The sequence below is a fragment of the Chiloscyllium plagiosum genome, unplaced genomic scaffold (genome assembly GCF_037043375.1).
Source record: "Chiloscyllium plagiosum isolate Xiang-an unplaced genomic scaffold, Cpla_swu_hap1 HiC_scaffold_11, whole genome shotgun sequence".
Classification (NCBI taxonomy): domain Eukaryota; kingdom Metazoa; phylum Chordata; class Chondrichthyes; order Orectolobiformes; family Hemiscylliidae; genus Chiloscyllium; species Chiloscyllium plagiosum.
Window position 1 is genome coordinate 47269718 of NW_028270149.1, and position 26271 is coordinate 47295988.

The 26271-nt window shown below is 41.4% G+C and overlaps 1 protein-coding gene across 3 annotated transcripts in view; it reads right to left on the bottom strand.

The window, feature by feature from the left end:
- fhdc2 (FH2 domain containing 2) overlaps positions 1-26271 on the bottom strand; it is an 89422-nt gene that overhangs the window by 56824 nt on the left and 6327 nt on the right. For all 3 annotated transcript variants that reach the window (XM_087991778.1, XM_043705302.2, XM_087991777.1), the window contains one exon: positions 9153-9792. In XM_087991778.1, coding sequence (XP_087847904.1) covers positions 9153-9611 — 459 coding nt within the window. In that variant the 5' untranslated portion in view covers positions 9612-9792. The remainder of the gene's footprint in view (positions 1-9152; positions 9793-26271) is intronic.

Below are 26271 nucleotides of genomic sequence, written 5' to 3' on the forward strand. Positions count from 1 at the left end.
TATAATGAGGTCAGTTAGGTGGACCTCATAGAATATGAGTTTCTTGACTTGTCCCAGTCAGGGAGCCCTGGCTGACAGATAAGAACAGGAGTGTCAGACATCCTGTTTACTCTGACAGCTGGCTCTGAAGGAGCTGGATCAGTGTCAAGGATTCTCCACGTGTAAATACAGGGTGACTTGGTGACAAGATACTTGTCTCTGTCGAATTATTTCAGTAGCAATGAGATACCTTTGAGTTGGAGTAAGCATTTCTGGCATCATGCTGTTATTTGGGAAGTTTAAGTAATTTGATCCTGCCATCGAGGACTGAGCCCTGTGTGTGGAAAGAATGCGCTATTTTCCTCAGCAAATAACATGAGGGCAGATGAAAAGCAACAAGTAATTCTCTTGGCAGCTTGTGGGCCTCAGCTTTTTCAGTTATGGGGAGCCTAACTTTCTTTGCACTAGAAACGAAAACATTTCAATAGTTGACGGATTTAGTGAAGGTGCCAGTGTTGGACTGGGGTAGACAAAATTAAAAATCACACAGGTTTATTTGGAAGTACAAGCTTTCGGAGTGCTGCTCCTTCATCAGGTAGCTAGTGGGGCAGGATCATAGGACATAGAATTTATAGTAAAAGATCAAAGTGTTATACAGCTGTGTGATATAATGAACAAACCTAGATTGCTCTTGTCTTTAATCACTTAGAATGGGGATGCTTGTTTCAATTGATTACTATGTAAATTCCAGAACTTTTCAAGTCACAGTCCCAAGATAGCTTAAGATTTTATTAAAAAAAGGTAAGCCAACCTTGAGTCAGACTGGTTCTATTTCCAAAGTAGGAAATCATAAAATATCACATGGACTGACTGCCTACAGATTGTGTGTTTTTTGAACAAAATAGAATATATCTGCAAATGCAAATTCAACCCATAGACTTGTGTGTGTGAGAGGGAGAGTGAGAAGGAATACTACAACTCCAAGCATTCTCTAACTCTGAGACACTATTGGTTCTACTCAGCAATTCAAGAAGTGGGGAATTGTTATCTGGATTTTTGACTAGGTTAAGAAAACGGTAGTGGCATGTGACTATGGATTAACCTTTAATGAGATGTGAGAGACCTTTGGTGTGTGGGATTAATGATGTAACAATGAAAAAGCACCCACTAACTGAAGCCCAACTGGACTTCAAACAGGCACTACAACTGACTTTATTGTTAGAAAATGTGGCAAGTGGAGCGTAGGAGTTGCAGGGTATCCGATGAAAGTGGACACACTTGCCAGTCGAACTGAGCGTGGGGAACACCACTTGAGTGAAGGTGATTGCACAGCCTCACTCAGGACATATCCTGAACAGAGAGGCTCAAAGAGTCAGCCCGCAGCAAAACCTCAAAACAAAACAAAACCAAACCTCAGCCAAACAGTTAAAAGTTTCTTAAGGATCCGGGCCAGCATCCCATTGTATTTGCTGCTGGTCTATGGATATGAGATAGCAAAAGAGTCCCACTAGACCTCAACTGAGTATGAGAACTTGTGGGTCAGTATCCAGGAGAGTACACATCCTGGTACGTTCACTTTCATCTAGTTTGGAATTGTTAAATTGCTTAGCAACATCCAAATCAGAAATAGTCAAAATAAATATCTGGTTAAATGGTCACCTGGTTTTAATGGTGATCGATACCAGTGCAGCCATTTCAGTGATTGCATAACCAGTCTTTAACAAACTTCACCGTGGACTCCAGCCTTTAACTTTGTGCAAGATCTTGGCTAGATTGAGAATGTTTTACCAGAGAACCTTTACACATTAAGGATACACCTTTGGTTCCAGTCTCTTATGAGAAGAGCTAGTTCAGTTACCATTGATTGTAGTAAAATTCAGTTACCATTGACTGGGTCCAAGCTTGATGGAGTGAAATTGATTGAGAAAGGTTCACCTAGACTGATTTAATATTTTTCAATTTGAAAATGGCTGCCTGAGTGAAGTCCTAACTAAATATCCAGAGGTTCTTAAGGGAGGTCTAGGGTCTATCAAAGCAGTCAACACTATCTTCATGTTGACCAGGAAACAATTCCATGATTCTGCAAGGCCTGACCAGTGCCATTTGTCATTTGGGCAAAAGTAGAGCTTGAAATCAGAAGGTTGGAAAGCGAAGGAATGATCAAACCAGTCCAGACTGCAGAATGGCGGCATACCGATTGTGAAGACCAATGGGTTGGTTTGCCTTTGTAGGGATTTTAACCAAACAGTAAACCGCTTTCACAGCTGGATAAATACCCAATCCCTCACAAAGAGGATTTATATGCAAAGCTGACAGGGGGTCTGTCCTTCATGAAGCTGCACCTGAGCCACATGTACTTGCAGTTGTGGTTAGATGAGGATTTCCAGAGGTATGCTATGATTGATACCCATAAGGGTTTGTACCAATATATGAGACTGCCATTTGGGATATCATCAGTCCATGCAACCTTTCAGTAGATGATGCAGAAAATTTAACAAGCTCTACCCTAGGCACTATTTATCTAGATGATGTGCTACTAAAAGGAAAGGCCAGTAAGGAGCACTTAGGAGAACTTGGACATTGTCTTTAGATGTTTCTCCCAGTTCGGTGTCTGCCTTAGAAGGGAAAAATGTGTGGTCCAGGCATCCGACATGACAGAGCCAACAAGACCGGGCTATATCTGTTGAAAGAGAAAGTGATGAAAGGTACTCCGGCATGTGCTTGTGAATTATTATGGAAAGTTCATACATAATCTGGCCTCCATTCTGGCACCACTACATCAACTCTTTAAAAAAAAATCAGTCTTGGAAATGGTCACATAGCCAAGCCATAGCTTTGTGGGAAGTGAAGAAACAGCTGTCATCCTGTAAGGTGTTAGCACATTATGAGCCCAAGTGAGATCTTGTATTGACATGCGATGCCTCCCTGTATGGCATTGGGATAGTATTAGCTCACAAGTGGCCCACTAGAGAGGAATGCTTTATAGTGTATGTATATGCAGGACTTTGGCCAATGCAGAGCGTAAATATGCCCAGATAGAGAAAGAAAGTTTGGCGGTCATATTTGGAGTCAGGAAGTTCCACCAATACCTTTACAGATGTAAATTTGTAATAATAACAGAATACAAACCCCTGGTAGGTCTACTTAAAGAGGATAAGACTGTGCCACCCATAGCTTCAGGCTGAATTCAGCAGTGGGCTCTAATACTAAGTGCATATAATCATAAGTTAGAACACTGTCTGGGTAGCACTGCCAAGTAGCAAACGTGGATGCATTGAGACGCTTCCTGCTGGCAGATACAGAGCTAGTGGTAACACCGCTGGAAGAGTACATAAAGGTTTTAAATTTTCTAAGCATACTTCCAATCACAGCTGACAGTATCAGACATTGGACGCAGAAAGATCTGGTCCTGGCAAAAACTGAAACAGCTGGTGGTGATGCAGGAAACCAAAGGGCCGTCACAACCAGAATTGAAACCAGGTAGGTTCAGGTAGGTACAACAGTCCTGAGCATGCACTTGGACTATTTGAAAGCTGCAAATTCACAAACAGTACAGGAACAAAACATGTGCAGCTCCTTGACAGCCCTTCTGACTGTTTTGGAACACATGGGTTCTCCCTCTCCAAGCATTGAAGTTGCCTCAGAATCTGAGATGGATGTGGTGAACGTCGTGGCCTCAACACCTTTGCCACTTGAAGAGGAAAATTAATTTCTTCTGAGATGATCCGGACACAAGCAGCAAGCTACTGTGTATTATGTATTGTCTGTATCAGATGTAGAGGTACGGGTAAAACAGGCAGAGGTGGGTACTGCCGATGCCGGAGATTAGAATCAAGATTAGAGTGGTGCTGGAAAAGCACAGCAGGTGCATCCGAGGAACAGGAAAATCGACATTTCGGGCAAAAGCCCTTCATTCCAGATGAAGGGCTTTTGCTCGAAATGTCAATTTTCTTGCGCCTTGGATGCCGCCTGACCTACTGTGCTTTTCTAGCACCACTCTAATCTTGACCCCAGTAGTAAAACACCCTAGGAGGAGCTACAAAAAACAGAATCAGCCTATGTCCTTGGACACTGGAGGAACATGGACCTCATGGAATATGAGCTCACTGAATGGGACTTAAAACTGGTCCAATCAGGGACCCCTGACTGACAGATATAAACCGAGTGTCAGAGGTTCTGTTCACTCAGAGAGCTGGCTCTGAGGGAACTGGATCAGAGTCAAGGTCTCTCCATGTGTAAATTAAGGGTGACTTGGTGATGGGATACTGGTTGCTATGGAGTAATTTCACTTTTCTTCATTGAAGACAATGTGATTGATTTGTATTACCTCCTTCACAAAGAATTGAGCTTCAAAATTGGCAAGGACAGACCTCCCTGTGTTGTGAAGATCACCATCACTCCTTTATTCTTTACAAATGTATCATTCCAAGAAGGAGCTAGTGAAGTTTGCAATTATGCAATTCACCACAGAATGACCTGAGGATGTAACAGCTATTTTATATAAGAATGAGGAAAAGGAAGACTTGCAACTACAGGTCTGCATTCATGACCACAGGATGTTCCAAAAATTCTTACGGCTCGAAAAGTACTTTTAAACAGTAGACATTGTTGCAACGTAGGAAATATTTTGTATAAATTTACAAACAGTAATATCTCAAAAAAGCAAAGTGACAATGAATAACAATCTGTTTTTATGATGCAGATTGAGGGGTCAATATCGACCCAGGAATAACCCTCTTGCTCTTCTTCGATATAGTGGCAAGGCATCTTTTGCATCTACCTGACGGGACAGACCAGGCCTTGGTTTAATGTCTGAACTGAAAAATGTCAACTTCAGTTGTATGGCACTTCCTCACTGGTAGGTCAGCTTAGAGTTATGTGCAAAGGCTCTGGAATGAGACTTGAGACCACAATCTTCTGACTCAGAGACAAGTGTTCTATCTAATGAACCTGGCTAAGCATGAAGAGTGTGGTGATGTACCTTCTGTACCCTCTCAAAGTATTTCTACTTTTACTGCACTGCTGATTAGTTCTCAGTAGCCAAGGAATACAAAACACAACACCTTAGTTTCTACTTGTGAATGCTGCAACCTTCTGGAGTCAATATCTAGTTCAATAATTTTAGGGCCTAAGCACCTTCTCCCATGTCCTTACCCAACCCCCACACAGCAGGTTTTGTCATCACATGGGCTGCTACTGCAAACATACCATTGTCAGCCACTAATGGTCCCCATTAGCAGTTATTGATTCTTCCAGACTGACCTTTATCCATTCCTTTGTCTGCCCAACTATTTGTATGTCTCTCTGGGCTTCAACTCCACCTATCATTTACTTCTTCCGCCTCTCCTATACCCCTTTTATAGCATATATACCAATCTTTTCCTACCTATAATCAATTCTGAAGAAGGGTCACTGGACCCAAAATGTTAACTTTGTTTTCTCTTCATAGATGCTGCCAAAACTGCTCAGTTTTTCCAACAATTTCTAATTTTGTTTCTGATTTCGGGCATCAACCATTTTTTGTTTTATTTTCGCAAAATTTTGATATCCAGTATTCTAGAAGGCATTGAACAATTACTTAAATGGAAACAATCTTCAGGGTTACTGGAAAAAGGTAAGAGATTGGCACTAAGTTAAAATGCTCAGAGGGCTAGTGCATAATAGATTCATAGATTTGTACAGCACAGATAAAGCCCTTTGGTCCATTGGGTCTGCATCACCATAACTACCACTAAACATACTCCAATCCCAATTTTCTACAGTTGTCCCATATCCTTGAATGTTGTGACATTTCAAGTACTCATCCGAATATTTTTTACAGGCTGCAAGATTTCCGGCCTTCACTACCTTCCCAAGCAGTACATTCCAGATTCTCACCACCCGCTGCCTGAAAAAGTTTTTGAGCAAATCAGTTTTGGATCTCCTCCCCCTTACTCTAAAACTATGTCCTCTCATGATTGCCTCCTCGACCAAAGGGAACAGTTGCTTTGTATTCACTCCTGTGCAGAATCCTATACATCTTCATCATGTCTCCCCTCAGTATTCTCTGTTCCAAAGAAAACAATCCAAGCCTATCTAGCTCAATTTCTCCATCCCAGGCAACATCCTGGAGAACCTTCTCTGTACCCCATCTCATGTTATCACACCCTTCCTGTAGTGAGGTGACCAGGACTACACACAATACTTCAGCTGTGGCCTAATCACCATTCTATCCACCTCAGACATTATCTCTTTGTTCTTAAACTCTATGCCATGACTGATGAAACCAAGTGTCCCAAATACCTTCTTAACTTTCCTATTCATGTGCTTTGTGACTTCAGGGATCTGTGAATAATTATTCAAGATCCCTCTGTTTCTCTAAGCTACCCCGTGTTCTGTCATTCATTAATTACTTCTTCATCTTGTTTGTTCATCCAAATCTTGTTTGTTCATCTGAAGTGCAACACCTTATACTTATCAGGATTAAATACCATCTGCCACTGGTCTGCCTATCTGACCAACTGATCTATGTCTTTCTGTAACCTACAACCATCTTCTCCGCTATTAATCACTCTATCAATCTTGGTGTCATCTGCAAATTTGCTTAACATTCCCCCCATTTTTTCGTCTATATTATTTGTGTATATAATGAACAATAAGGATCCCAGTACAGATTCTTATGTCCCATTACTAAGCTGGTTCTGATCTATCTTACCACGTTTCCCTCATTTCCATGTGCTTTAACCTTCCCTATCAGTCTTCCATGTGAGACTCTGTCAAAAGCTTTGCCAAAATCCATTTAAACTACATCAACTGAACTTCCCTCATCCACACACTTGATCATGTTTTGAAAAAATTCTAACAAATTTGTAGGGTATGACTTACCTCTGACAAAGCCTTGCTGATATCTCTAATTAACCCATGCTTTTCTCAGTGGGTTTTAATTCACTCCTTCAGAATTTTCTCCAAATGTTTCTCTCCAAGCAGTCTGTGAGACTCACCAGTCTGTAATTTCCTGGTTCATCTCTATCACCCCTCTTTTGAAAAGTGGAACCACATTAGCATCCTCTAGTCCTCTGGCACTTCTTTCATGGCCAGAGAGTAATTAAAAATTTAAGTCAGAGCCCCTGTAATTTCCTATCTCACCTCCAACACCAGCCTGGAATGCAATTCGTCCAGGCTAAGGCATTTGTCCATTTTTAACCTTATCAGAGCCTCCAATACCTCCCACTTCCTTTGTCAAACTGTATAATTTCCTCATAGACCCTTTTCCTGAATTCCATACCTATGTTCTCCTTTTCAATGCACAGGTTGCCCCCTTGATCCGTCATAGGCCTCACTCTTCCCATTGTTAACCTCGTCCCCTTAATGTGGAGATGCCGATGTTGGACTCGGGTGGACAAAGTCAGAAGTCACATAACATAGTCCAACAAGTTCACCTAATGAAGGAGCATTACTCTGAAAGCTTGCGATTTCCTATTGCACGATAACCTGATGTTATGTGACTTCAGACGTTGTCCTTTTAATGTATTTATAAAACATTTTAGGATTCTCCCTCATCCTATTTATCATGCCCTTTTTTAGCTCTTCTAATTGCTTTCAAAAGTTCCCCTCTGCACTTCCTGTATTCATCTGGGACTGCAGCTGAATTGTTCCTTTTGGACTTGCTTAAAGCCCTTTTCTTCTTCCTCATCCAGTCCTGAATTGTCTTAGACATCCAGGGTTCTCTGAACTCATTCTTGTACAATTCCCTCAGAAGGGTACATGTTGGACATGTACTCTCCCTCGGTCATTTTTTGAATGTCTCCCACTGCTCCCCTGTAGACTTACCCGCAAAAAGCTATTCCCAGTCACCTATGGCAGATCCTGCTTATTTTGATAAGATCTGCCTTCCCCCAGTTCAAAGCCATCTTTTGCAGGCCATCTGTTTCTTTGTCCAGAAAAAAATTGAACCATACCCTGTTAAAGTCACTATTGCTAAAATGCTCCCCCACTACCGGATTAAACACTTGTCTGCCTTCTTTCTCTAAAAGCACTGTACAGTCCCTTCTTGGGCCTTCTGCATATTGATTCAAAAAGCTCCCCTGGATACATTTCAAGAAATCCACCCCCTCTAAACCCTTAACACTACAATTATCCCAGTTTATGTTGGGAAAGTTGAAATCCACTCATATAATTACTGTTACACACCCCTGTGAACTGTCCACATATTTGCTCCTCTATTTCCTGCTGACGCTTTGGAGTCCTACAATACAGTCTCACTCTTAACATCCTAAATTCTACCTACAAAGCCTTGTTTGAGGACCATTCCAAGATATCATCTCTTCTCATTGCAGTAATTAACTCCTTAATTAATAATCTGACATCACCACCCTTTTCACACACCCCTCTCCTATACCCCAGACTGTTGAGTTCCTAACATTCAACCATACTCAATATAGTTACTCAACCATATTTCTGTGATGGCAATAATATCATACTATTATGTGTCAATCCATTAAATCATCAGTCTTCCCTATTACACTCCTAGCATTAAGACTATCCAAGCCTACCTCACTTTCTTGACAATCAACATAGCTGAACTGGCTATGACTTGTTTCCTTTGCTGCTAAATGATCTTCTGCACTGTAACTTTGTGATTTTGTGAAAACAATAACTTTTTTTCTTCTGTACAACTACAAATGATTTTGCTAGCTCTTTTCAGCAATATAAAAACTTAATATAGCTATTGCTTCCTACCCTTGGAGCTCTTTTCATGAGGTTTTTTAAAAATTCATTCACAGCCATCCCTAACCTAATTGTCCCGAGGGCAGTTAAGGGTCAACCACATTAATGTGACTTAGAGTCACATGTAGGTCAGATAAGGTAAGAATGAGAGTTTCCTTTCCTCAAGGATATTGGCTTTGAACTGGATGCCCAGAATATTACCTTGGGTCTCTGGATTAACAGTTCAGTGGAAATACCACAAGGCCATTGTCTCCCCTCACTGAGGATATTACAATAAGCATCCTCAAAACAGAACAGGAATAGAACAGGAGAAAAAGGTAACAATAGAGGAAAGCGGGTTAACACTGGACCATACCAAAGCTATCCACTCAGAGATAATCTTACAACAGAGACTGTCAGACACAAGTAGTCAATTCCACCCACAGTCTAATACATAAACTGTTTCACTCAAACCGACTCCGACTTACTCTTTCACCAGTGGAATCTCGGTAATTGTGTTTAGATCTTCTCCAGTGCTTTCGCTCATGGCCTGAAACTTTCTCCACCTGTTCGAATAACTTCTCCATGATTAAAGTGTCTAGCTGAAAATCATCATCATACTTATCCATTGTCCAGATGTTGTTTTTTCCCAAGATCCTATCTTTTGGAATAGTTATCCAGTTCACTTTCTTGAATTTGGATTTCTGAAGACTTGGAGAAGATTGCGACTGACAAAGTAATGATGGTGGTGGTGGTGGTGGTGGTAATACTGGTGGTGGTGGTGGTGGCGGTGGTGGCGGAAGTACCACTGGGTGGTTTTTCTTTTGTGATGGTGGAGTACTGACATTGTGGATTGAAGGAAATGGTGTTGAAGGAGAGTGAGGCGAAGGTGCGGAAAGTTCAATAGATTCAGCACATTTTGTTGCCATTGTCATTTCCGTAGTCATCTCATTACCACCATTTGGTCAGAAGCACCAATGACAATGTTCATCATGAGGATATAAATTAGTCAATGTCCTGACATACAAGCCTCCATTATCATTCTATGTGGAGAGAAGCTTGACAGTTACCCTGTTGCCATTTGCAGTTCTCAATTAATGTGATGATTGATACTTCAGTCAATCCATCCTTCAAGAAAGGAAAAGACAGGTTATCAGAAGTATTCATCTTCCAGAGATTTAGGTTATTGTTCAATGCTTGATGTAAAAAACAGATATATCTAAAAAAACTAGGTTTGAAGAGAAATGTAACTGTTTCAAGTTATAAATCAGTTTGTCATTTAGAGAAAGAGTAGAGTGAAATTATATACAAAGAGACATATTCAGTTTGATATAAAGAATCGTAGAGTCATAGAGATGTACAGCACAGAAACAGAACCTTCGTTCCAACTTGTCCATACCGACCAGATATTCCAACCCAATATAGTCCTACCTTCCAGCATATCCCTCCAAACCCTTCTAAATCATATACCCATCCAAATGCCTCTTAAATGTTGCAATTGTACCAGCCTCCACCACTTCCTCTGGCAGCCCATTCCACACACGCACCACCCTCTGCGTGAAAATGTTGTCTCTTAGGTCTCTTTTATATCTTTCCCCTCTCACCCTAAACCTATGCCCTCTAGTTCCGGACTCCCCCACCCCAGAGAAAAAACCTCAGAAAAGAAGTCATAACCTTTATAAGTTCTGCCTGTCAAATGTTTAGTAAGAGCAGTATCCAGTTTTCATATGGCAACCTCCTCTGCTTAGTTACCTTTTCAAAGATTAAAAAAAAATGCCTCATCAAATTTTGGGAGGGCTTGCACAAATTTAAACAGTTCTCCACTGGCTCTTGGTTTAGACTCAGATCTTTCCTAAGCAGAATGTTCCCTGGCATCAAATGCTTCTTTCATTTTTCGAACTTTATAGGTATTTTCCCAATGAATGTGTTCAGAGATGTTATCACGCACTTCTACAACATGTGGAATGTGAATCTGGATCTCCTGGTTCAGAAGCAGGGGCACTACCACTAAGACACAAAAGCTCTTAAGGTTCAACCTTTGAAGCTGGTATTCTCTCTGACATTTTTCCTCACTTTAAATTCCAGCTCTACCCTCTAAAATTATTTCTTTCTCCCTCTCCTCTCTCTGATGTGTTCTTTCCTCTTCTTCCTTACTTTGTCTGAAGCATGTGCCTTTAATGCTGAAGTTTATGATGATTTCTAAATCTCTTTCAGGTTTACATTGCTTAATCTGCAATTGAATTCTCACTAACTCAACTGAATTACCAAAATGTTTTACTTCGTCTTTCTTCCTATTACCTCAATAATATTTGCTAGACCATTCTATTATTTCTAACTTCAATATATCTGCTAATTCAATTAGCCTGATTTTTTTTTTCAAATCACCCAAGAATAAATCTTACATCTCCAGAAAAGTCTTAACAACTACTTAAGCCATTTTGATTTAATAATGCACAAGAAACTTGGCAACTTTTCTTTTATCTTTTTCTAATTGGAAGTTTATGCCACTGCCTAGAAGGACAAGGTCAGCAAATAGATGGGAACACCACTCCCTGCAAGTTCTCTTTCAAGCCACTCACCATCTTGACGGAAAAATATATCACTGTTTCTTTAGTATTGTTGGATCAAATCCCAGGAATTCCCTTTCTTATGGCATTGTGGATGTCCCTATAGCAAAAGGACTGCATCCATTCAAGAAGGCAGCTCACCACAACATTCTCAATGACAACCTGGGTGGGCAATAAAATGCTGGCCCAGCCAGTAACACTGATATTTCACATATGAATAAAAATACTTATTACTCTATTTCTTGTTAAATATTGTCAGCAACGGATTCTGGGTAATCCAAGATGGAGGATGGGAAAACTTTCTGGCTGTAACAGGCTGCTTTTTTTTTGAGGTATTTTAGGTGTTGGAGGTGATTTCCTCGAATTCCAGGAGCAGCAATTACTGTTTTAAATGCTGATGCATTGTTTTGGAACTTTGGAGGCAAAAATAGTCAACAGCACTTTTAAAGGGAGAGGAACAAACAAAGCACATGGTGACGTCAGTGCAGGAGAGAGAGAGAGAGAGAGAGAGAAAGAAACCCACACTGCTCCCTGAGAGAGCAGTGAAACTGCACAGTTACTGTCTTTGTTGTTTGAATTCATATATCGCTGGACTTTGGATTGCATCTGGGAAAATTAACAAACAGTGAAATTCACAACTAATCTTGGAAAAACCTGTTTGGGAAAGATCACAGCACAGAGATAGATAAGTGAATAGTTTTAAGTATAGTGTTGGGGCCTAGCTGTAAGTCTGTAGTAGTTAATATAGTGGGTTCTTTCTTGATATATGTTTTATTAAGATATGTCTCTTGATTAAACTTAAAAATATAAGCCATAAGTATTAAGTTAGCCTGGAGCAGTGTTTTGTAGAGGAATAATTCAGTGTTATTTTCTGGGTCTGCAGATTAGAAGGAACTAAAATGACCTTTAGTAGAGTGATATGCTCTTCTTTTTGAATGTGGGAATTTAGGAAGAGTTCATGTGTTACTGAGGAGTATTTCTGCAATAAATATCGTTGGTTGTGAATCCTATCAGATTGAATGGAATAGTTAGAGCGACAGTAAGAGGCAATGAGGAATTTACAAGAGCAAGAGGATGTGATGGAGGACAGTTATAGGAATGGAGAAAAATCGCAGATACAGTCACATAGATGTGATTAATCAGGAAAGGTAAGAGAGATAGGCAGTTGATGCAGGAGTCTTCTTTGACTATCCCCATTTCAAACAAGTATGCTGTTTTGGAAAATATAGGGGCTGATGGATTCTCAGGGGAATGGCTCTAATGCAATGAGGGGTACGTCAGGTTCCAAAACATCAATTGTGTTAGGGGACTCTCTAGTCTGAGGCACAGACAGACGTTTCTGTGGCCAGCAGTGAAAAATCAGAATGGTGTGTTGCTTCCCTGGTGCAAGGATCAAAGATGTCTCAGAGAGGGTGCACAATGTTCTCAAAGGGAAGAGGGACCAACTGGAGATCATCGTACACATTGGAACCAACGACATAGGAAGGGAAATGGTTGAGATTTTGAAGGGAGAATACAGAGAGTTGGGCAGGAATTTAAAAAGGACGTCCTCGAGAGTAGTAATATCTGGATTACTCCCAGTGCTACGATAGAGTAAGGATAGAAATATAAGGATAGAGCAGATGAATGCATGGCTGAGGAGCTGGAGTATGGGTGAAGGATTCACATTTTTGGATCATTGGAATCTCTTTTGGGGTAGAAGTGACCTGTATAAGAAGGACAGATTGCACCTAAATTGGAAGGGGACTAATATACTGGCAGGGAGATTTGCTAGAACTGCTCGAGAGGATTTAAACTAGTAAGACGGGGGTGGGGGGGAGCGAAGTGAGCAAAGAGATCAATCTGAGACTGGTACAGTTGAGAACAGAAGTGAGTCAAACAGGTCAGGCAGGGACAAAGCAGAGAACAAGATAGGACTGATAAATTAATCCACATTTATTTCAATGCAAGGGGCCTAACAGGGAAGGTAGATGAACTCAGGGCATGGTTAGGAACATGGGACTGGGACATCATAGCTATTACAGAAACATGGCTCAGGGATGGACAGGACTGACAGCTTAATGTTTCAGGATACAAATGCTACAGGAGGGTCAGAAAGGGAGGCAAGAGAGCAGGGGGAGTGGTGTTTTTGATAAGGGATAGCATTACAGCTGTGCTGAGGGAGGATATTCCCGGAAATACATCCAGGGAAGTTATTTGGGTGGAACTGAGATATAAGAAAGGGATGATCACATTATTGGGATTGTATTATAGACCCCCTCAGAGTCGGGGGAAATTGAGAAACAAATTTGTAATTAGATCTCAGTTATCTGAAGAATAATGGGATGGTTATGGTAGGGGATTTTAACTTTCCAAACATAGACTGGGACTGCCATAGTGTTAAAAGATTAGGTGGAGAGGAACTTGTTAAGCATTTACAAGAAAATATTCTGATTCAGTACGTGGATGTGCCTACTAGCAAAGGTACAAAACTTGACCTCCTCTTGGGAAATAAGGCAGGGCAGGTGATTGAGGTGTCAATTGGGGAGCATTTTGCGGCCAGCAACTGTAATTCTATTAGTTTTAAAATAGTGATGGAAAAAGATAGACCGGATCTAAAAGTTGAAGTTCTAAATTGGAGAAAGGCCAATTTTGTCTCACAAACTTGATTGAGTTTTTTGAAGAAGTAACAAAGAGGATTGATGAGGGCAGAGCAGTAGACATGATCTATGTGGACTTCAGTAAGGCGTTCGACAAGGCCCCCCATGGGAGACTAGTTAGCAAGGTTAGATCTCATGGAATACAGGGGGAACTCGCCATTTGGATACAGAACTGGCTCAAAGGTTGAAGACAGAGGGTGGTAGTGGAGGGTTGTTTTTCAGACTGGAAGCCTGTGACCAGTGGAGTGCCACAAAGATCGGTGCTGGGTCCACTACTTTTCGTCATTTATATAAATGATTTGGATGTGAGCTTAAGAGGAAAAGTTAGTAAGTTTGCAGATGACACCGAAATTGGAGGTGTCGTGGACAGCAAAGAAGGTTTCCTCAGAATACAATGGGATCTTCATCAGAAGAGGCAGATGGGAGTTTAATTTAGATAAAGGCGAAGTGCTGTATTTTGGGAAAGCAAATCTTAGCAGGACTTATACACTTAATGGTAAGGTCTTAGGGAGTGTTACTGAACAAAAGGACTTTGGAGTGCAGGTTCCTAGCTCCTTGGAAGTAGAATTGCAAGTAGATAGGATAGTGAAGAAGGCGTTTGGTGTGCTTTCCTTTATTAGTCAAAGTATTGAATAAAGGAGTTAGAAGGTCATGTTGCAGCTGTACAGGACATTGGTTAGGTCACTTTTGGAATATTGCATGCAATTCTGGTCTCCTTCCATTGAAGGATGTTGTGAAACTTGAAAGGGTTGAGAAAAGATTTCCAAGGATGTTGCCAGGGTTGGAGAATTTGAGCTTTAGGGATAGGTTGAATAGGCTCGGGCTGTTTTCCCTGAAGCGTTGGAGGTGGGGGGTGACCTTATAGTGGTTTATAAAATCACGAGGGGCATGAATAGGGTCAATAGACAAAGTCTTTTCTCTGGGGTGGGGGAGTCCAGAACAAGAGGGCGTAGGTTTAGGGTGAGAGGGAAAGATATAAAAGAGACCTACAGGGCAACATTTTCACGAAAGGGTGGTGCATGTGTGGAATGGGCTGTCAGAGGAAGTAGTGGAGATTAGTACAATTGCAACATTTAAAAGGCATCAGGATGGGTATGTGAATAGGAAATGTTTGGAGGGATATGGTATTGGCAGGTAGACTAGATTGGGGTGGGACATTTGGTCGGCATGAACGAGTTGGACCAAAATGTTTGTTTCTGTGCTGTACATCTCTATGACTCTATGACAATAGATATCCTGGATAAGCCCCTATATTTATTTTCTGCCCAAGACAGGAGGGGTGCACTGTCTTTCTCGGTTGTCCTGTCCTACTACTGTATAGGTCACAACATAAATTTAATTGTTTAATCAATTCCCACTATGGTCAATCATATACTTTTTCTGTATTACATTAAAATAAAATTTCCATCAACCAGGTTTCTTCAGTAAATAAAAAATATTGATTTATTATTAAAATAAACACTCAATAAAGATGCGAAACTTGTTAATTCACTTAGTTAATAATTTGGAAATGGAAATGTTTCCCACTCAAAATTACCTAAAATGCACATATACACACAAACTAAGTAAAAAATAAACTTAGAAAATGATTTCTCTGCAAAATTAATTTGGGTGGAAGAAACACTTAGGCCAAGAAGTGTTCGTTCTTGAAGGCAAGAAAAGGTAAAGTTCAGACATCTCTTGGTCTGGCATTTTAGCATATATAGACAGGTATCACCAAACATCGACAGTTGTCTCTGGACTCCTGGTAGGTAGAACCTGTTCAGGAAACATACCCCTTGAAGGTAATTAATTTTCACGCTGGTTTCACAACAAAGCTACCTCAGAAACAGAAACAAGAGCTGAGCAGCTGGTTTTGTAGCTAGCTGCCACTACTAAAAACCAAAACCATCTCCAAGCCTGCAACCCACTGTTCAAACAGAGCAGCCATAAAGTTCAATTGTTAAAAGTCGTCAAAAGTTTTTCCTGAAGTGAATTGAAGTAATCAAGACTAAAATCATCTGGAACAATGTGGTTTCAAAGAAATGCCTTTATACTAAAATTTCAAGATGTCTTTTCATTAACAAAAATCTTCACAATCAAACTCATTATTAAGTATAAAGCCATCAGAATGACTGAGAGCTGGGAAGATTAAGAAACACAGTGAACAGGATTTGGTGCCTCAGGGTTTACAAAAAAGGCTGTCCGGGAGTGCCATCTCCATGTAAGTAAGTAGAATTTTGAGTTCGGCAAGGAGATCCCTTTTGCAGCCTAGTTTTGCCATCAAAACTAAATTAAAATGTAATCGTGCAGCATATATGTGAAACAGAAATTAGGGCAGAATCTTATTGGAGCCTGACTGTAATGGGCTATGAGAAATATGGCAGAATTGCACAAGAAGTCCAAAGAGATCTAACTCGCCATCAGGAACATTAGTGCTGCATCTTTTAACTTAAGTTCCGGGCATAAATATGAGATTCTTTCCAGATAGCGGTGAGTTGCCTATTAAAGGGGTTAGTTTATTACCTCAGCTCATTAATATGCAGCTTCATATCTTACCATGCACTTTGAGTCAATCAGATGCTGAGAATTCTCAACATGTCAGTCAGAGTGGATACCTGATGACTTCAGTTCACCATTTGCTTCAAAGGATATCCATGTTGGACAATGGGGACAAACATCCTAGGGCATGTGCCATGGGCACTGGGAACATGCACCCACATCTACAATCATAGGCATCTGACATGTGCCAGCAATTAAGAACCCTCATGGTACATTTTCGATCCACTTACACATCGACCTATGCATCCCCCTGTTTTCAGCTGAAACCACAAAGATCGTAGAGATGTTCTAGGGCTTTGGAACATGGAAAAGATGTTTGACTTCACTATTGACATTGCAATCTGTATTCTACTTATTCAAAGTTAGCATGCTAATCAGAAAAATACATTTTTCAGCACTAACTCCCAAAATCTTTCAATACTTTATATTGTACAAGGTCAAGTCATTTTAACGGATGAACATACAGAAAAACATAACAATTTATTTAAATTTCATGGGTGGTTCTCTCACCAAGGCAAGATCTTTCATTGTATCTTATGAAACTCACCTCATTAACTACATATCCCACCCCAATGGTGCCGCTCCAGTTCAAAACATTAAAGAGAGATCTAACAAAAAATGGTAAAACAGTTGTTTTTCCATGTTAAAAATGTGTCTTGATGCAGATTCATTTAGGAGATACATGGATTCCATCATCTGTTAATACTACTGGAACTGCTACACCTAACTTGCACATCTTTGGACTTTGGGAGGAAACCTATGCAGATATGGGGAGAATGTGCAAACTCCTCATATAACCCAAGACTGGGGTCAAACCTGGGTCCCTGGCCTTGTAAGGCAGCAGTGCTAACCACGGAGAGCCACTGTGCCATCCCAATTAAACTAAATTGATCCAGCCAGCCATTACAACAGGTGAACTCCTAGAGCCCAATTTCTTTGGCAGGATGATTCTCTTTTCCAGCAAGATTGGATTGGTGGTGGGAACATTCTGTGCTTGAGCAGCCTTGAATCATGTTAGCAAGCACATTTTCAACATTGGCATTGACAGCCATTCTTACCCTCCTCCTTGCTAGAGAATATTCCTACTTGTCAAACTGTTCCAAGATTTTCACCTTGTGCCTCAGAATAGTGACAAACTTCATAGCATAATCTCCTACACCTTCATGATGTCTGCTTTTCTTTTCCCACCACAGTTTTCCATTTGTAGTATCAGTTTGTCTCTGATAAACAGGAATTTTGGCCTTCAGGGTTTCAGAGAGAGAACTCAATGTTTTCGGGTGGCTTGCCTGTGACTAAATACAGGACCATGCTAAAACTGTGCTCTAGTTGGTTGGCACAATCACATGACAAGCTTGTGTGGGTGCAGCTAAACCAGAGTTTACAGTCTGGAACTTCAATTTATTATGGAAATCTTGCCAATGTATTTTCCATTCTACCGATGGAAACAGCTGACAACTTTGACAGAACCTTAGTTTCTCGATATCTAATTTTAACTCATCACAACTTCATTATTCTAGGAAATCTATGATATGCCACATTCTATGGGAGGAAATTTTGTCTGTGTAGTGTTACTGCAGACTTAAAGTTAATTCACCACAGTAGCCATGGACAATTTCCTTGCTACATTCTTCATTGCTATCATTGAAGAACATCACAGATAGTGATTTGTGCTGCTGCCTGTTCGTCGCAAAACAATATATGTCTGCATAGCACTGCAAACAAATTTCCCTCTATGAGTCTCTAGTTAAGCTATGTAATCTTCATTCTACTCTCTATCATAAAATAAACGGTGTCACTAGTAGCACAGTGATGTAATATACTTAGATCTTCAAAATGTACAGATAAGGTCCACACAAAAGAAGTGTTCATGGAGTTGGGACAATACCTTAGCATGAACAGAGGATTAATTGAAGGACAGGAAACAAAGAGTATGGATAAAAGTGGCATGTTCAAGTTGACAGGCTGTTATGAGTGGAGTGCCATGAGAATCATGCTGGGGCCTCATCGAATTACAATCTATATTAATGACTTAGATATTAAGAATGATCTATCTAAGTTTCTGATAATACAAACATGGATGAAAATGCAAGCTGTGAAGTGGACGCAGAAAAGCTGCAAGAGATAAGGGTGGGTTAAGTGAATGGGCAAAATTATAGCATCCAGAGTATAATGACAGAAAGTGTGACATTCACTTTGGTAGTAAGGATAAAAGACCTGAATATTTTTAAAGGTGTCAAACCTTTGTGTTCTGATGAATCGGATATACTTATGCAAAAAACAAGAAATGTCAGCGTGCATATAGAAAGAAATCACTAAAGCAAATTTGTTGTAGTTAAATCACCACAAATTATCTTTGATCCAGCTACTTATTAAGAAATGTCACAGCCAATCAAGTACTGAAACAATGATTTAAACTTTATTGCATGTAGCAACCAAAATAAGACCCCTCAAGTAAGCAAGTTGAGCCTCACAACTTAACTTGGCTGTTATCTGATTAATGGTGGAATTTGGCAAGCATTCCATTAACAGTGTCCGTCTCTGGAAGTGTCTGAGGTTTGATCTTTGTGCAGTGTTGTTCTTCCAAGTTCTGCTACTGAGTTGTTCTGATCTTAGATTCTTATACAATTTTCTCTTTTTCAACTTTGTGGTATAATATTATTGAAGATTCAATGACTTGGAGGTACTGGTGTTAGATTCAGGGGAACAAAGTTAAAAATCACACAACATCAGGTTATAGGTAAAAACAATGACTGCAGATGCTGGAAACCAGATTCTGGATCAGTGGTGCTGGAAGAGCACAGCAATTCAGGCAGCATCCAAGGACAGGCAAAATCGACATTTCGGGCAAAAGCCCTTCATCAGGAATTGTAGAGAGAGGAGGAAAACTTCTTCAAGGCAGGCATCCTTGCAAGATGAAGGGCTTTTGCCCGAAACGTCGATTTTGCCTGTCCTTGGATGCTGCCTGAATTGCTGTGCTCTTCCAGCACCACTGATCCAACATCAGGTTATAGTCCAACAGGCTTATTTGGAAGCAGTAGCTTTCGAAGCGCTGCTAAGTCATCAGGTGTTTGTGGAGAATAAGATCATAAGACACGGACTTTGTAGCCAAATGAGGACAGTGTCATGGATGACACATTAAACAATTTCAGATCAAGTCTTTCATCTTTTAGAATAGAATGTGTTGGTTTCTGTTCCTTGATATGTAAATCCCATAACTTCTTTTGAATTACATTCTCAAGGAAGGTCTAGCTTTTCTAACAATAGGTGCCATCTCAGCTCAGACAATGCATTAAGGAATGAGATCTGTCTGTGTCCCAATGTTGAGTTAAACTGGTTCTATTTCTAAAGTGGGATTTACAGAGTTTTCCATGGATTTATGCAGTTTTTGAGCAAAATGAAATGTAGTTCTGCAAAAACAAATTCACCCCATAGACTTAGATGTGTGCATGTGTCGGAGAGACAGAGTGAGTGTGTGCATGTGAGTGTGTGCATGTGGGTGTGAGTGAATATGATAGATTGTGTGTGTATGCATGTGTATAAGCTTGGTTAAGCATGTGTGCGTGTGATGGATAATATACCTGTGATAGGGTGTGTGCGTGGGTGTGACTGTGGGGGCATATGGTGTGTATGTATGAGAGAGAACTTGTGTATGAGAGAAGGTCTGTGTGGGTGTGTGAGTATGTAGAAGAGTGTGTGTGTCTGTGTGTGTAGAGTGCAGTGGGGTCACCTGTAGCGTGACATTTAATCAAGGTCCCTGTTGAGGCCATTCCCACGGGTGCCAAACTTTGCTATCAGCTTCTGCTTGGCCACTCTGCGTTATTGCGTACCCCAAAGTCCACCTTGGAGGATGATTACCTGAAGGTCCAAGGCCGAAGGGCCAGAACTGCCATTCGAGGGAACACTCTTGCTTCGTGGTTATTGCACAGTGTCCATTCATCCATTGTCGTAGCATCTGCTCGGTCTTGCTAATGTACCATGCCTCAGCGCTTCCTAGCCTGCAACGTATGAGATAGACTATGGTGGCCAAGTCACATGAGTACCTGGTGGGAGGTGTCTCCACGTGTAATGGTGGTATTTGTGTCAAGACTCTGACACGCCTTGCAGCGTTCACCGTGACAGGGTTGTATGGTGTTGTCCTGAAGGCAGGGCAGTCTGCTGCGAACAATGATCTGTTTAAGGTTTGGTGGTTGTTTAAAGGCGAGAAGTGGAAGCATGGGGAAGGTTCTCATTAATAATGTGTTGCAGGCTGTGAAGAACATGATGTAGTCGGTCAGCTCCCGGGAAGTACTGGACAACGAAGGGTACCCTGTGTATTGCAGCTTGTGTCTGTCTCATGAGGAACTCATTACGGTTTCCCGCTGTGGCACAGTAGAACTGGTGGTCGATGAGTTGGGCATCATACCCTGTTCTTATGAGGGCAACCTTGAACACTTCCAAGTGTCCGTCATGTTCCTCCTCATCCGAACGATCATGTGTATGTGGAGGGGTTGTCCATAGAGAATGGCTGTTTTAATATGTTTCAGGTGGAAGCTAGAGAAGCGCAGCATTGTGAGGTTATCTGTGGGTTTGTGGTAGAGTGAGGTGCTGAGGTGCCAATCCTTGGTGGAGATGCATGTGTCCAAGAATGAGACAAGATATTAAAGAGTAGGCTATGGTGAGTTTGATGGTGGGATGAAACTCGTTGATATCACAATGTAGTTGTTTCAATGACTCCTTGACATGGGTCCTGAGGAAGAAAATATCATGAATATATTTGGTGTGTGGTGCTGGTTGGAGGTCCTGTGCAGAAAAGAAGTCTTGTGTGAACTTGTGCATGAAAATGTTGGCACATTGGGGTGCAAATGTGGTCCCCATAACCTTTCCGTGTGTCTGGATGAAGAACTGATTGTCAAAGGTGAAAACATTGTGGTTGAGGATGAAACGAATGAGTTGTAAGATGGTGCTCGGAGATTGGCAGTTGTTGGTATTGAGTACTGAGGCTGTTGCTGTGATGCCGTTATTGTGGGGGATGCTGGTGTAGGGTGCTGACATCTCCGTTGTGACGAGGAATGTTCCAGTTCAACTGGTCTGTGGGTGCTGAGTTTCTGTAAGAAATCAGTAGTGTCGCGACAGAAGCTGGGGGTCCACTTTACAATGGGCTTCAAGATATCTTCGAGATAGCCAGAGAGGTTCTCACATAGGGTCCCATTGCCTGTTACGATAGGACATCCTGTTGTATTGGCTTTGTGTATCTTCAGAAGGCAGTAGAAGTAACCTATGCGAGAAGTACGTGGGATGAAAGCACGTAGAGAACTCTGAAGGACTGGATCCAAAGTCTTGATCAATGTGTTTCATTCACGGGTGTGCTCTTTGGTCAGATCAGCTGGTAGTTGCCTGTAGTGTTCCTGGTTGTTCAGTTGTCGGTATGCTTTCTCACAGTAGTCCATTGTCTTCTGAATGACGATGGCTCCTCCTTTATCTGCTGGTTTGATGACAAGGTTATGATTGGTTTTGAGAGCATGGATGGCTTTGCGTTGTGATCGGGTGATGTTTTGCTCTACCTTGTGGGTACAGCTGCTGAACCTGGCATTTATACATTTCCTGGCAGTTTGGGCATATGTGTCAAGTCCAGGGCAGCGGCCCTCCGGTGGGGTCCACATCGATCCCTTCTTTAGTTGCTCCTCTACGGATCCCTGTGATGACTGTTCCAGTTTGTCAGTGGACTCATTGGGATCACTGCTGACATTTTGCAAGAATTCCTGGAGTCTCATCCATCTAATGACTTCCTCTGTGTCTGCTGCTAGACCCATAGGGTCCATTTTGGTGGTAGGGCAGCAATTGAGCCCTCTGCTAAGAACTTCGATCTCTTCTAATTGAAGGGTATGGTCCGATAAGTGACAATTGATTTCCCTGTGGTGATAACATTTTCAACCATGGTGCCAGGGTGGAGGCGCTTGGCTACTGCTAGTGGTAATGCCAAGTTTCTCCAGTTTCTTGTTCTTGGTAGACATGTATGTGGTGTCATTCTGTCGCCCTCTCTGGTTGGCAGTGTCCTGTAATTGTATTGCTGTATCTTGAGTGCAAGCAGAGAGTGTGGACTCTATCTTGATTTAAAGGTTGCGGTATCTGCTGTAGAGTTGGTGCATGAGATGATTGAGGAGTTTGTGAGAGGTGCGGTGGCAAAGTCTCTCCATGTAGTCTGTGTTGTAGGTCGACTTGAGTGGGTTCGTGATCCGTTACCCTTTTGGGATCTTTCCTGCTTTTCTGCAGAAACTTGATGCCTGTGTCGATAGGCGCGATCTTCTTGGAAATCCTCTCCACTTTGAGCCAGCAGTTCATGTTATCGATGGTAGCCACAATCACTTTAGAAACAGAATCATTCTAACTCAACATTGGGACACTGACAGACCTCACACCTTAATGCATTGTCTCAGCTGAAATGGCACCTATTGTTAGAAAAGCTAGACCTTTCTTGAGAATATAATTTAAAAGAAGCTCTGGGATTTACATATCAAAGAACAGAAATCAACAAATCTCATCCTAAAAGATGAAGACTTGATCTAAAATTGTTTAATGTATCATCCCATCTCCATGACACTGTCCTCATTTGACTAAAAAGTCTGTGTCTTATGATCTTATTCTCCACAAACACCAGATGAAGAAGCAGTTCTTTGAAAGCTAGTACTTCCAAATAAACCTGTTAGACTATAATCTGGTGCTGGATGATTCAATGGATTACTTCAACCCCAGCATTGATTATACTTTTGGAGATCTCAAGTCTGTTGCTTGCCTTCTTATCAGAAGTAGCTGCCTTGTTCCTTGTTACATTTGAAGTTACCTGTCCGTTTAAAATACAGTTTATCCTGGAATTAAATCCTTTCCTTCAGGACAATCCTTCTTCAGGCAGAATTAATTGCCCATTTGTGATGAGGCAGCAGGTTATCAAGCAATGTTATCTCCTCTCTCCCAGGAAACTGTTGGTATATGTTGCCTCTTTCTAGATATAGTTAATTAGCACTTTGCTTTTAATTCCTTTATAACAGCTTCTCCTTGTCCCTTTCATCTTGAGAAACAGTTTATTCCAGAAAGAGTTATTGCTGATTCTTTCAATCCATGAAGTTACTAAATTCTGAAGTTTATATTGTCACAGATTCCCTTTGACAATTAATGTAAGCAACGGGAGGACAAAAAATAATGAAATCATACTTACATAATACAGAGCTTTGGTAAGGCTATACCTGGAGCACTTTATGCCATTTTGCTCTCTATATTTAAGAAAGAATATCCATGCATTGCAAAGGTCAATTGGATTGGTTCCTGGGGTGATAGGATTATTTTATGATGAATGGGGATAATTTGGGAAAATCATCCCAAGGAAGAAGAAGGAGGACATGGCAATCATTTGGCAGCACGGTGGCTCAGTGGTTATCACTGCCGCCTCACAGCACCAGGGACCCGAGTTCGATTCCACCCTCGGGTGACTATCCATGTGGAGTTTGCACATTCTCCCCATGTCCGCGTGGGTTTCCTCTGGGTGCTCCAGTTTCCTCCCACAGTCCAATGATGTGCAGGTCAGGTGAATTGGCCATGCCAAAATTGTACATAATGTTAGGTGTATTAGTCAGAGGGAAGTGGGTCTGGGTGGGCTGCTGTTCGGAGGGTCAGTGTGGACTTGTTGGACCAAAGGGCCTGTTTCCATACTGAAGGGAATCTAATCAATGGAAGTCAGGACAGCATAAAAGCAAAAGAAAAAGCATACAATGTGTTGAATATTAGTGGGAAGCCAGAGGGTTGGGAAGCCTTTAAAAACCAGCAGAGGATAACTGAAAAGAAGCAATAAGATGAAACATGAAAGTAAGCTAGTAAGTAAAATAAAAGTTCTTTTAGATATATGAGAGATCAAGAGTAGACATTGGACTACTAAAAAATAAGGCTGGGAAAGTAGTAATGGGGTGCAACGAAATGGCAGGGGATTTGAATAGGTACTTTGCATCAGTTTTCCGAGTGGAAGACACCAGCAGGAAACCAGAACTTCAAGTGAGTCAGGAGGCAGAGGTGTTTGTAGTGGCCATCACTAAGGAGAAGATACTGGGGAAGCTGACATGTCTGAAGATGGATAAATCACTTGGACCAGATGTACAACACCCTTGAATTCTTATGGAGATAGCTGAGGAGATTGTGGAGGAATTGGTGGTGATCTTTCAGGAATTACTGGAGTCAGGGAGGACTGGAAAATGGATAATTCCCTCTAAAAGAAGGGAGGGAGGCAAAAGACAGAAATTATAGGGCTGTTAGCCTGATCTTGGTTGTTGCTAAGATTTTAGAGTTCATTAATAAGGATGAGATTGTGAAGTACTTGGAAGTGCACATAAAATAAGGCTGTATCAGCATGGCTTCATTCAGGGGAGATCATGCCTGACAAATCTGTTAGAATCCTTTGAGAAGGTAATGAGCAAATTAAACAAAGGAGGGTCAGTGGACATATTCTATTTGGATTTACAGAAGATCTTTGACAAGGAGGCGCACAGGAGACTGCTATATTAGACAAGAGCCCATGGTGTTAGGGGCAAGATACTGGCATGTATAGAGGATTGGCTGACTAGTATAAGGCAGAGAGCAGGAATAAAGGGGCCGGTTACGAGTGGAGAGGTCCATGTTGGAATCACAACTATTCATGTTATACATTAACAATCTGGATGAATAACTAAGAGCACGGTTACTAAGTTTGCAGAAGACTTAAATATGGGTGGAGGGACAGGTAGTGTCAAGGAAGTGGGGAGGCTGCCAAAGGACTTGGAACAGAGACAAAAAAATTGCAGATGCTGGAATCCAAGGTAGACAATAGACAATAGGTGCAGGAGTAGGCCATTCTGCCCTTCGAGCCTGCACCACCATTCAATATGATCATGGCTGATTATCCTTAATCAGTATCCTGTTCCTGCCTTATCTCCATAATCCTTGATTCCACAATCCTTGAGTGCCCTATCCAACTCTTTCTTAAATGAATCCAGAGACTGGGCCTCCACTGCCCTCTGGGGCAGAGCATTCCACACAGCCACCACTCTCTGGGTGAAGAAGTTTCTCCTCATCTCTGTCCTAAATGGTCTACCCTGTATTTTTAAGCTGTGTCCTCTGGTTCGGCACTCACCCATCAGCGGAAACATGTTTCCTGCCTCCAGAGTGTCCAATCCTTTAATAATCTTATATGTCTCAATCATATCCCCTCTCAGTCTTCTAAACTCAAGGGTATACAAGCCCATTCGCTCCAGTCTTTCAGTGTAAGGTAATCCCACCATTCCAGGAATTGACCTCGTAAACCTACGCTGCACTCCCTCAATAGCAAGAATGTCTTTCCTCAAATTTGGAGACCAGAACTGCACACAGTATGGTCTCACCAGGGCCCTGTACAGCTGCAGAAGAACCTCTTTGCTTTTATACTCAATCCCTCTTGTTATGAAGGCCAGCATGCTATTAGCCTTCTTCACTATCTCCTGTACCTGCATGCTTACCTTCATTGACTGGTGTACAAGAACACCCAGATCTCTCTGTACTGCCTCTTTACCTAAATTGATTCCATTTAGGTAGTAATCTGCCTTCCTGTTCTTGCCACCAAAGTGGATAACTACACATTTATCCACATTAAACTGCATCTGCCATGCATCTGACCACTCACCTAACTTGTCCAGGTCACCCTGTAATCTCCTAACATCCTCACCACATTTCACCCTGCCACCCAGCTTAGTATCATCTGCAAATTTACTAATGTTATTACTAATACCATCTTCTATATCATTAACATATATTGTAAAAAGCTGCGGTCCCAGTACTGATCCCTGTGGTACCCCACTGGTCACTGCCTGCCATTCTGAAATGGAGCCGTT